At 33.2% G+C, this 13,291-nt stretch overlaps 1 protein-coding gene across 1 annotated transcript; it reads right to left on the reverse strand.

Annotated features, from left to right (window-relative positions):
- Nucleotides 1-232: 232 nt before the first annotated feature.
- On the reverse strand, nt 233-12,770 carry LOC149416278 (uncharacterized). Its single transcript, XM_089641935.1, has 5 exons — nt 12,547-12,770; nt 8,474-8,677; nt 7,942-8,085; nt 5,082-5,198; nt 233-237 (listed from the first exon to the last, which is right to left on the reverse strand). The coding sequence occupies exons 2-5, from the start codon at nt 8,625-8,627 to the stop codon at nt 233-235; spliced, it is 420 nt and encodes a 139-aa protein (XP_089498061.1). The 5' UTR covers nt 8,628-8,677; nt 12,547-12,770.
- Nucleotides 12,771-13,291: the final 521 nt, after the last annotated feature.

The following is a 13,291-nucleotide window of genomic DNA, read 5'->3' on the forward strand; positions in this document are numbered from 1 at the left end:
AACAGTATATTAAGCGGAACAGATAAACTTTTCTAAAAGTCATCCTACGTAAACCATCTATATTTCCAACAACACAGTTATTATAACATAATAATACAATAACATTTCCAAAAATAAGTAACCGATCAAGATCACGTGGCAACTTAGAAATCCCTAAATTTAAAATGAGCGCTTCTCAACGCCATTATACTTATCAAGATATAAAAAATTTCAATGCACTCCCATATAAAATCTAATCTGGAAAAAATTATAAAGCCTTTAAATTACAAATAAAACAACTTCTTGATCACCCAAATAATGATTATAAGTTTTAATTTGATTTTTTAACATATCTTTTGTTTACAGGTACATATTAGTGTAATTGATAAAATTCAAATTTTTATGGTACATACTTAATATGTAATTAACTATTTAATTTCATAAAATTAATTAACAAAAAAAAATGTTTTTCTTCTTTTACCATATCCTCTTGAAATGTTATATCAGCTAACAGATTATTGTCGCAATTTATTTCGCTTGCAATATTATCAGCTCCGTTTACTCCAAATGAATGAAATAACTCCATGTACTTATACCACCTACTACCCACTTATTAATCGAAATGTAATAATATTATTTTTGTTTTACTTTTATTCTTAAATAAATGTTAAATGCAAATAAATATATTCTTATATAAAATAAATATTCTTATATTTATTTACATTTACTGTGTATCTAATTTAGTAACTGCTATTGTAGTCTATTTTCATTATCTATACTTTTGTTATCATGCTTTATACATTTTGTTTATTTCATACTTTATAAATACAAATTTCTTTCTTTTCTTTACCCAATATAATATATTGTATTGGCACTACTCCCCAAATGAAACACGACAAACGTTTTTCTCCAATGAATTGGGTAGTTACGTTAAAAACAAAAACATTTTTATTGTTATTAGTTTTTTTAGTATAATATATTTATTATTTTACAAGCAATAATTATTCGCCTGAAACACTCATCCAGTTTGAAAAATCTCCCGTTAAAAGATACATGACGCCAACGGGACTCGAACCAGTGTCCCTTCGATTTCCGGTCGACAGCTCTGACCACTGAGCTATGGCGGTTTATCTCTTATCGGCGAAATAATTCAATATATACTAGTGTTTCATTCAACAATAACTGCTTGTCACATTTTTTCACCTGAAAAAAAAAAATATATATGTATTTATGACACTAAATTGCGTTGACTAGAAATATATTATAACTTGAACAATAAACCTTTATAATCTGTTGCATCCGACTCTGCTATTGAATAACAGTTTCATAAGCACCAGTAATGGACTATAATTTTTTCAAATAAATAAATAGAAGAAACGAAATTAACAGGCGATTGCTAGAATTGGATGATACTATTTATAAGAATGAAAAAGATATTTTTATTTGAGTTTATTTAGGAAACATACAGTTGTACATGTGAATTAATTTAAATTTAAGTTGAATGTAAAATAAGTTATTTGAGTTCCATAAACAATAAGGAAGGAGGGAAAATGGGATGACTAATCATTTACCACTGTATCTCAGCAAAAGAGCACACAAAACAATCACAATATAGTGAGTTCGACCGCGATACCTCCTGGTAATTATCGCCACAACAAAAAGAATGAGCACTTAAAGCGAAATTATGCACTTCCAAGAGGGTCAACTTTTGAATTTTTATATTTCATCGATATTATTGTAATGTATGGTAATAAGTTGGGTATTTCAGCGATAGATGGCGCTAGTCACAAAGCTTATTTCAGAGTCCGTCAGATGTCGCTAGAGTGTAACAGATGCTTGTGAGGTTATAGTGACCGGGAACAAGATTCTCGAACCAGAGAATTACCAACCCTCGGGTAATGAACAGTGTAGCTAAATCCAAACCTATTTATTGTATTCGTAATAAAAACAATTATAAGTAGAACCTTTTCCTTTTTAAAAAAGAGTTCCCAACCCTTAAATCTGCTAAGTAAGACAGATATAACAATTATGTACACGAAAGGACCAACATTTTGCTTTTGAGGATGTACTAACCCTTCTGCTGTTTTCTAAAATTAAACTTACTCAAATTTGAACTATTAATTTTCAATTGTCATGTTCCATAATTCGAATAGTTTTCCAGTAAGGTAATGTGAACGGAGAGGTGGGCACTAAATAAATGACATTGCGGTAGGAACGAAGAAAATTCTCATGTAAAGACTAAACACAATCTAGACTGAAAATTAGTTTTTGCTAAGCACATCCAGCAAATTATTTCAAAATCCTACAAGAAGCAAGGTTTCCTGTTAAGAATAAGTGAGAATTCAAAAAGTGCCAGGACTACAGAAATGTTATCTATACTGGTCAGAACTCCACTGGAGAATGCTTTCACAATAAAATATATACGTAGATTTAGAATATAAGATATACGTAGATTTAATCTCAAATGACCTACCAGGTAAGGATTGTTCTGTTTATTATCTCCATATATAATTCGTTATAACATAGATCAGCGTTTCCCAATTTTTTTTTCGGCCCGGAACCCTTATCGATCATACTTTTCTAGGCGGAACCCTATTTTTATAAGAAAAAGATAAACTTGTAGTTTGAATACTTTCATGTTGACCACGAAAAGAAAGATCAAAAGTTTTGTGTAAAACTTAATTTAATGTGAAGAGTGATATCTTTTTAACATTTTTTGTTAAAATAGCATTGAAATCAGGCTTTATGTCAGACAGCTGAATACGAAGATCTAGAGCTGCATCCAGTCTGTTTCTGTATTTGGTTTTTGTGTAAGCGTAAGCCGAAAAACGAGTTTCACATCGGTAAGTGGTCACAAACGGTAACAAAACTGTGATAGCCTTCTCGATGACTTCTGGACATTCGTTTTTAAGTCCAATCCAAAACTCATCCAGATTAGTTTTTTCTGAATTAAACTTTTGTTGTAAGGAAGAAGAACACATGATATCAATCAAAGCCTCGTTCTCTGTTGCTGTAAGAGTCGACGGTGGCCTGTGAACTTGGAATGGATTCTGTACTCAGTCAATGTCAATTCTCAGGAAAATACTCTTCCAGAGATTTGTTGAGGGCCATCAAATGTTCGTAAATGCATTTTTCAACATCTGAGGTTACTTGCAACTCATTTTTTCAAGAAACTCGTTTAAAAGAGTAAAACGTTGGTACTGTTTCTGTTCAACACATTCTATCCAGAAGACAAGTTTCTTTCTAAGAGAAGAGATTTTGTCATTTACTGTAAAAGTATTTGTGTTTTTTCCTTGCAATGACTTGCAAATTACATTCAATTTATCAAATATGTCTGCCAAATACGCCAGTTTCATTAGCCATTGCTCGTCGCGCAATAGTTGAACAAGACCACTCAAAGATGAAGAAAGCGATTCTTTGGAAAAAATACCACCAGTTCGTTGCGCAATTCAAACAATCTTGATAATACTTTTCCTTTGGAAAGCCATCTTACTTCCGTGTGAAGAAGAAGTGATTGATGCTGACTTCCTATATCTTCACACACTTTTTTAAAAAGTCTCAATTGGAGCGGACGTGATTTAACGTAATTCACAATTCGTACGGCTTGATCGAGAACTTTCTTTACCTCGTGTGGTATTTTTTTTACGACAAGGGCATGTCGATGTAGAACGCTGTAACTTCTGCTGCATTTAGGTGCAACATTCTTAATTCTTGTTACAGTACCTTTTATTTTGCCAGTCAAAGCGGCAGCTCCATCGCCACATACATCGACACATTTGTTCCAATGAATGTTATGTACATTCATGTAATTATCAATGACTTTGAAAATTTCTTCTCCAGTGGTGTTGGTCTCCAAAGGAGCACAAATAAACAAATCCTCTTCAATAGATCCCCCGAAGGGGTATCTTACGAAAACAAGCAGTATTGATAGTCCAGCGACATCTGTACTTTTGTCGAGTTGCATTGCAAACATTTCACTACTTTTAAATCTACAAATCAATTCATCTTCAATGTGGTCAGATATTTTATGGATTCGATCAGATATGACATTATTGGAACTCTGAACTGCTGCAACTTTCTTCGCTGCGTCTTCGCCAAGTACACACTTGACAATTTCTGTCATACAGGGTTTTATTAAAGTCTCTGCAATCGTGTGTGGTTTGCCAGCACGAGCAATCCTGTAACTTAACAGGAATGAAGCTTGGTGGCATTTTCGTTATCAGTTTTAACATATTTATGTAAAGCAGTCACAATGGTTTTTTGTACATCTTTGTATCTTTGTATCTTTTTGTATGTTTCATTTTAGTTAGTATACTAGATAGTTGATGTGTTATTATATAGTTTTGCACCATGAAATTTAATATTTCTATCTCCAAAAGATGTATTGAAATAAGTTATTACTTAGAATTTTCGATTTTTTCTCTGGTTTAGTATTTATGTTGAGCAGCGGGATATTTAGATATTTTAAAATAAAGCTTTTATGGATTGAAAAGTTAAAATATTTCATATGTAGGAGTTCTAAACAGAACGTTTAGAATTGTCTTAAGCGTAAACTTATTTTTGGGCTATGTTGAGCAGCTCTAAGTGAGTGATCAAGGCAGGTCTCTATTCATTGGTCCGTAGACTTTCATTGGCTCCAATTCCAAGATATTCCATGTTTATATTAAGTGTGTTATAGTAGGACAGAGGCATGCTAAAACTTGATAACGTACGTCCTGGTACGATTAATTCATTAGAATTCAAGTAATACGGGAGTTTAGTCATCCGTCCAATCCCCTATGGATGTTTGGAAAGGTTATGTTTTATATGAGTCTTCATATGGTTCGTCAGCTGGATTTTTTGAAAAGTTGCACTCGGAATACAAAAAAAGTTTTCTCCACTGTACATCAGCGTTTATTTCTTCAAACTTCTTTTTAGAGGACATGGATAGTTGCACTCGGAATATCTAAAAGTTTACTCTGAAGAGTGATTCAGAATGTGATTCGTCAGAATACTTTTTTGAGAAAATGAATTGTTGCACAAAGAACATGAAAAAGGTTTTTCTCCAGTGTGAGTGAGCATGTGTTTCGTCAAGTTGCTCTTTTGAGAAAATGAATTGTTGCACAAAGAACATGAAAAAGGTTTTTTTCCACTGTGAGTCAGCATGTGGCTCGTCAAATTTCCCTTTTGAGAATATGAATAGTAGCACTCCGTGGTTTCCACTGGTTGTATCTTCAGATCTGACGATAATTAAAAAAAAAGGATTAATAGTTGGCTTCATGTGACTTATTATTTTCGTGTGTTACCAAGTGCAGAAAAGCATTCCAAATTCACATAAAAGTAAAAAAATAGGTTCCCACAGGAACAGGTGACTAATTTTGTGCTTTGCACTTATTTATACTTTTGAATTGAAACGCCGAGTTGTATATGGATTTATTTTATAAAAACAATTTTTTAAGAAATAGTGTTTTCAATGTAATGTAAAGAAATAAAAATTATAATTCTAACAAAAACTATTCATAGATTATAGTTTTTAGCTACAGAAAATATTCATTCAAATTCATCTTTAAATATCTCATCAGTATTTTCAGACGTGTTGCAGCAGAATATACCACTTCAGAGGCCGCATATAATAGAACACTCCAATACTGCACGGTTGATTTTTTTAGGAATTTATGTAAATACGGAAAATCATTGCGACAAGTGTTAATTATTATTTCCCTTTATTTCTGTATTGTAAGCTGTCAGAATTTACTACGAAATTACAGGTTTTAAACATAAAAAAATTCCTGCATAAAAAACACAAAAAACCCAAAATTCCCAAACAAAACAACAAAAAACGAAGACCTGCCATCTATTGCCAAACAACCAAAACAGATAATCCAACCACAGAAACTGGAAACTGCTCTGCCCAATAACACAGAAAGTATCATACCCACAAACACAGATGGCGCCCATCGCACCATCCTAACTGCAGAAATATTCACATCGGAAATTCAAACATTAAAAAATGAAGTAATGAATCTTGTAATGCAAAAATTCGATTTTTTTCTAAATAAATATGAAGCAATCGTCCAACAAAATAACGAAATCATACAATCCATTCAATTTGTTGCTGACCAACAACAAGAAATGAAGAACCGTCTAGATACTGTCGAAAAATCAAATGTTAAAATCAACTCTGAAGCAATCGAATTAAAAAATCAGTATGCTGTCTTACAAAACATAATCTCCAAACAAGATGAAAAAATTGATCGACTGGAGTATCAAAGCCTTCTCTGTAACATTGATATAAGAGGCGTTCCCGAGACAACCGCTGAAAACAACATGGAATTAATGAAGAAAATATCAAAAATTATTAACCACAATAACACCTCTTCTCCTCTGAATACCGAAATCATAAAAATCTGCAGGCTGGGACAAAAAACATCCGAAAAAACCACGAGATCCATTATAGCGACATTCAATACCACCCAAGCACGAGACACCTTTTTAGACAAGATTAAATCATATATAAAATCGATTAATAACAATCTTAACAAGCTTAACACAGTAGATCTTGGATTCTCGCAGGAAAGAAATCGAATCTACATCTCGGAACACATAACTCCAAAAGGAAAATTTCTACTGGCCCAGACAAAAAAATTTGCTAGAGATCATCACTTCAAATACACATGGGTAAAATCTGGCCGTATCTTACTTAGACAGACCGACGACTCGAACATAATATCAATACACAATGAAGGAGATATTGAACGAGTGAAACGTCAACTTATATGACTAACGATACACGGTATGCCTATATTTAATGTCATCATGCACACATTTCCAAGTACCGCCACTCTATACCCTTTTAACCACTAAAAACATATTTTAATTAACAATAGCATTACTATCATTACACGTAACTGTAACTTACTAAACCCAAATTATCCAGGCTTATTTTTTCCTAGTCTTGCCAACATCGTAATCCTCTTCAATCACACCACTCTCATTATCTATAAATATACATAAACAGCATACTATAGCCACAATTCTTACTTTCTCTGTAAATATTACTTAATGATTATATCTTTCTATTACAACAGTCTTTATGTAAACATTGCTTATTACCCTGCAATACCAAAATATTAGATATTTATATACAATTGAATTTGATCCTAAGTACCAGAAATTCACCACCTATACCAATAAAAATGTCATTGAACTCTGTTATGACAGAACTATGTATAGATACTGTAAAAATTTCTCACTACCATTATCATTTTTAAACACCTACGGCACCACTTACTCAAATAATTCATATCATCTTACCAGGTTCATCCATAAATACAAAAACATCATAGCTATAACCTCAAGTAAAACTAACCCCTCACACATCAGTGCTCATAACCACAACAAGTCATATGTACACCACTTACCCTCAACACCAACGCTTACGTTCCTTACTTGCGTAACTCTGATTATACATGTAATCCATTCCACCATTATAATTATCTACATAGTTATAATCAAACAAATAAATTTCATACTTTCATCGCATTTAATAACCATTACGATTGTAGATCTTCTATGTATACTTACTTGTTTAATTAATGTTATTCTCTCAAGAACTGTAAAATTCACCCTCCATAACACAGGGTCACCCCTAGCACGGAGGGTGAAATATCACAAAAACCATATGTACCTTCTAAGTCTTGTATTAATAAAATAAATAAATAAATAAACAAAATATTAGGTAGCTGAATCGTCATCTTGCTCCCTACATGCTGAGTTGGTTTACTTTTTACAGAACTAGCGAGCTTCTGCAGCAACCAAATCAAAACACTTGATCATTTAGATTTTCTTACTGCCTTAGAAATGTAATAAAAATAACGGCATATATTATTTTTGAAGTATTTTTTCGTTGACCTTATAATAATCAGCATTCTGTTTTTTTTTTGTTTTGATTAACTGGACTACTAAGAAGGAAAAACATTTTACCTGCTGTCTTGGCAATTCTTTCAACGCGTTCTAAGCACTCCTTTTTAACATCCGGCAGGTCTAAGTCAATGTTTGTATACTTAAATCCCCCTTCTTGGGGTCCAAGCTCCGCCTTGATGGTAACAGATTCTATATTAAAGCAACCTGAAAAACAATACCACAAAGTATATTAACCGTAAATCTACAAAAAAACGTGTTTTTAATTAAAATTAAAATAAAATATTTTCGACAAAATATAACATTGATTGACCACACAGGAGCAAGAAAAAGGTGAACAGACTTTAAGCTTAATTTAAGATACAAAGATGTCAGATGTCACTTCAAGGACCGATCTTTCAAGAAGGAAAGCCATTTACTCTTGACTACCTTCAGAACACGGTTTTGTTGTCAAAAGTTAAAAAAGTGCTCAAGTTTAACAAAGATATATTTAAAAGTAAATGCGTCCTGTCCTGCACGACATTTCGAAACGGACATGGATTCCGAACATCTGAATTTAACATTCTACATTTTATACGTATGCAATGCAACTAACCGTCTGTCTGAGTACTCTCCGCATATTGCAAACATTCCTTCTTTATATCGGGAAAGTCGAAATCTATATCCGTATACGGTATTTCATCTCTGCCTTCTTCCTGGGGCCCTGGTTCCGTCTTGATGGAAACAGTCTCTTGATTTGGTAGATCCATGGCACTGCTGTGGTAGCGTTTGGTAATTGGTTCTAGCCAAATCAATATACCTGAAACAGAACATAGTTGTGACGGAACCCTACTTTGTATGTGCTTTTAACATTTGGTTTCGCTTGTAAAAACAGTGAAATAGTATACATAACCCATTATTGGAAATTACGATATAATTACGTTTGTACCTTAACCTTGAAGTTAAAACATTTGAAAAGGTTGAAAAAGTCGTCGTCAATAGTCAGATAACTCTATATTTATAAATAAATCGGTATTACCGTTCTGCTTTTGGTACCGATTGGCGTAAGTTAAACTAGGAAGTTTTAGACATTTGAGCATGACATAAGAACAGTGGTCGCTTCCAAAATGAATAGCAATAAAAATAAGAATTATCACTAACTAATTAATATAAACTATCGTAACTATACTTAATAACTATCAAAAGTATGGAATTATACATTTAACTGCGCGGGTGACTGATTAAACAACGGACGGTAAAGAAAACATGTGTCAACAAAATATATGAGTTATACATAGACAAAGCACTCTTTCGGGTGGTGAATTACCTAATACAATTAAAAAAAGTTATACATAGACAATAGAGTCGTAGACAATTTTTTAAAATTATTAAATTAAAATAAATTTATTTATTTCATCAAAAAAAATTACAGAATATATCATTAGTAAGTAAAATATCTATCTGTAAGTTATAAACAATGAAATTGTTGAATAACTTATGTTACAATAATAGTTTCTAATAAAAGAAAAAGTAAATATGTATTTAAGAGTGTTATATAGATATGGCATTATATACTATATTTTAAGTTATGCATAACCTGCCTCAGTAGGCGAACCTGTGTTGAGGCAGATTTTTTAGTTAATTTTTTCTCGACTTTTGTCTATGGTTTACTTATAAATGTTTAATATAGGTTCCTATACAGTAATACATTATTTTAAGTTACATTTTTATTAGCATATACATAATACAAATACAGCAAGTTTTAGCACAATACATCCTATAATAAATATCAATGACAAGGCGTTTTGTTACATTACATTTCATATATACAATATAAATACAGCAAGTTTTAGCACCATACAGTATTATATATTACCAAAGTTTAAGGTAAGATTTGTCAACAAGGTGTCCTCAAAACCATTTGATAAATCGATTATATATTGTCATTCAAATACTTTATAATATTATCATCATTTGGGTGCAATATTGAGAATTATATTTTTTGTAAAGTAAATAAATATCATATAACAATACCACAATGAAGTGACAGTTGTGTTTTACTCTGCTCCCTAAAATAATTAAATATATTATGTTTTAGTGAACATTTTGCACACAACGTGGCTTTCTGTTCGCTTGGAAGAAATTTAACAAATTTAAAAGTAACGAAGTTGAGTGGATTTAGTGACATTACATTGCAGAAATAGATTTTGAAGTAAATAGTCATCACAGTGATAATATTGCTGCCATCAATTTACCTATGAGTACTACCTGCAACCTATGTAACAAGGCACTACAAACGTCTGACTGTATGAGGTGTATAAGTTGTAAAAACCAAATGCATCTCAGCTGTGCCAAAATTACGTCTGCAAATTTTAAGAAGATATCGGAGGAGGGTCGGAGGATGGACGTGCGCCAAATGCAAAACAGGACAATCACCGCTCCCAGCAATCTCAACTTTGTCGACTCTTCAATTCTTCCTAGCGAAATCAAGAAACTCTCCTCCCAGCTCCATCAATTAATTCAAAACTAGCTTCCTTTGAACAGACAATCGTTCATAATAATAGCACAATTGAAGACTACACGAACAAAATTTTGGTTTTAGAAGAAAAGCTAAATAAATGGATAAGCTTGAAGTCAAAGTAATCGAATTAAAAAAATTGTAACTTATCTGGACAATACAAACAACGAAAGAGAACAGCAGCTGCTCCTCAATAACATTGAAATTTTCAGTCTCCCCGAAAATAAGGATAAAAACCTAATAGACAGTCTAATAAAAATCGCATCTAACGTTGGACAAATCATTAAAGAAGAGGACATTGAATTCATTAGTCGAGCCAAACCTCGCCAACATTCTCAAGACGGAATAGCAGCAGCTCCCCGTGACGCCCGCCCTCAAAACGTGGTGGCTAAATTCATCTCCAAAAGGAAGAAGGACGAAATGCTTGCGGCCATTAAAAAGAAGAAGGGGGTCGACTGCAAGAGCGTAGGTGTTGCAGGAGGTAAAATTTTTATAAATGATCACCTCACCAGAAAAAACAAATTGATACTAAGATCAGCTAAAGAATTTTAAAATATAAACAAATATGATTTTAAATGGGTAGGAAACTGAAAAATTTATATTAGAAAGAATGTTACCTCTCCTGCTATCCTCGTCTCTGGTCTAACCGTATTGAACAACTTAACACAATGATTTCTTATAAACTTAATTTTAATTTTATTTTATCTAATTTTTGCTTTCAACTTATACCACTTTTGTATTCAACTCTATTCTATATACACACTACTCAACTTACTCAAAACACTACAACATAATACACTCACATCTGCGCAAATCGAAAACCATGCTCACCTCAGTGGACTTTTGGATGCTGAGTAAACATAATAATATGTATTTTTTTATACATATTATTCTATTTACTTGGAATCAAAATTGGATAGTAGTTTCTCTTTTACATGATGCATAACACCATTATAATTTTTTTTATCAAAACGCACGTGGCCTCCGATCCAAGACGAAAGAATTCTATCAAAACGTCCTGATCAACGAATTCGACATAATATTAACTAGCGAGACGTGGTTAGTTGACAGCATATCCGATGGCGAGCTGTTTGATTGCCGGTATAACGTATATAGAAATGACAGAGATACTAATCGAACGGGTAAAACTAAAGGAGGTGGAGTTTTTATAGGTATAAAAAAGACTTTAAAGTTCGATCTCAAAAGTCATGTACATCAGAAGCCGAGGATATGTGGATCTCACTATTACTAAGACATAAAAAAATCGGGTTTCAAATATAAATATTTGTTGCTCTTACTTACCAGGAGTTAGTCCTAAGTTGTCTAATGCACAGCGTTTCTCTATTATCAATAGTCATACAACTACCATATCTGACTTAACTACTGACTTTCCAAATAACATTTTTCTAGTAATAGGCGATTATAATATGCCAAATGTGAGCTGGGACTCTACGTATCAGCCACGTAGTATTGACCTCTGTGCCTCTACCTTCCTTAGCTGCCTTTCGTTTTTCAATTTAACACAGTATAACGAAATTTATAATACTCAAGGACGAATTTTAGATCTCGTGCTCGTACTACAGTCATTGTCTCCGCGGCTGACTCGCCACTAGTAATCGAAGATGCACATCATAAATATATTATAGTTGAAGTAAATATTCCTCTCCCTGCTACCATCCTAAAACCCCAGATAGTAAAAATGTTCAATAAAGTAAACTACGAGGTAGTTTATTATGCTCTCAGAAACTGTGATTGGTCCTCTGTCGTTAATGAACAGGATGTAGATGCTGCGGTACATCATTTTTATGGTATTATTGATGCCCTGATGGATGATCTGGTTCCAAAGAAAGTGACCAAATCAACCAAATTCCCAACATGGTATTCGTCGGCTTTAATTAACATAACTTAAGAAAAATTAAAGTTTTTCGTGTCTAGAAACGGTACAAGAATCCCCTAGATTACCTATCTTTTTCAATACTTAGCAAAATACAAAAGAAAATTTCTAGTCATACTCATAACTTCTACATTGCTCGATTGGAATCAGATATACAAAATAATGTTAAAAAAATATGGAATTATGTTAAGATGCAAATAAAATCTCCCACTATACCAGAACATATAACCTATCATTCGACGACGGCCCCCGGAAGACCCACGGCCTTCACCAGTACCTGATACATCAACGAGTCCGGTCACCAGCAGCGACGTCGACTCACTGACCCGCGCTTGACCAGCACTTCACCGCCTGCATCCAGAGTCTTCATCATCGGTGCTGGGGGCTGACTCTGTATCTCTCACAAGCGTCCGTTTCACTGATTTTGGTACTCTTTAGCAAGTCGTAAACCCGAACAATCGAAAACTCGAACTGACAGCTCGAGGTTTCGGTTTAGATCGACGTCTGTCGACGCTCCCTGTATTTTGACACATAAATTAAATATCTATAGATTGATAACTCCGCCCTCTTTCCATACGTTTGGTTTGGTCAAGTTTTAACCTTAGATCTGGCAAATTTGTAGACACCACGCATCGCTGACGTCACACCACACCATCGACAAAGGATAGAAGAAATTTAAAAAAAAGGCGCAACCATAGACAATATAATTCTGCTTCGGAACCTACCGAAGCGAATTAGCCTAAAACATAAGTAAAATGTCACCCAAGACGACAAGGTCCCATCTGACAAAGCCCTGTCCTAAGACAGAAATGACCTTTAAAGTATCTTCCTTTACAGCTCATTTTCCCAGGACAGCGTTTTATCAGAAGGAAGCTGAAAAACAAACTCTTAATTACACGTACAATAATTTTATTTTTTAAATATAAACACGAAATACAATAATATAAGCACAAAACACATTTAGAAGGTGACTTTAGAAGAAATTACTGTATCAATATATAACTAGCTGTTGGAAATGATAG

This window comes from Hesperophylax consimilis, chromosome 17 (genome assembly GCF_061612785.1).
Source record: "Hesperophylax consimilis isolate HC1 chromosome 17, BYU_Hcon_1.0, whole genome shotgun sequence".
Classification (NCBI taxonomy): domain Eukaryota; kingdom Metazoa; phylum Arthropoda; class Insecta; order Trichoptera; family Limnephilidae; genus Hesperophylax; species Hesperophylax consimilis.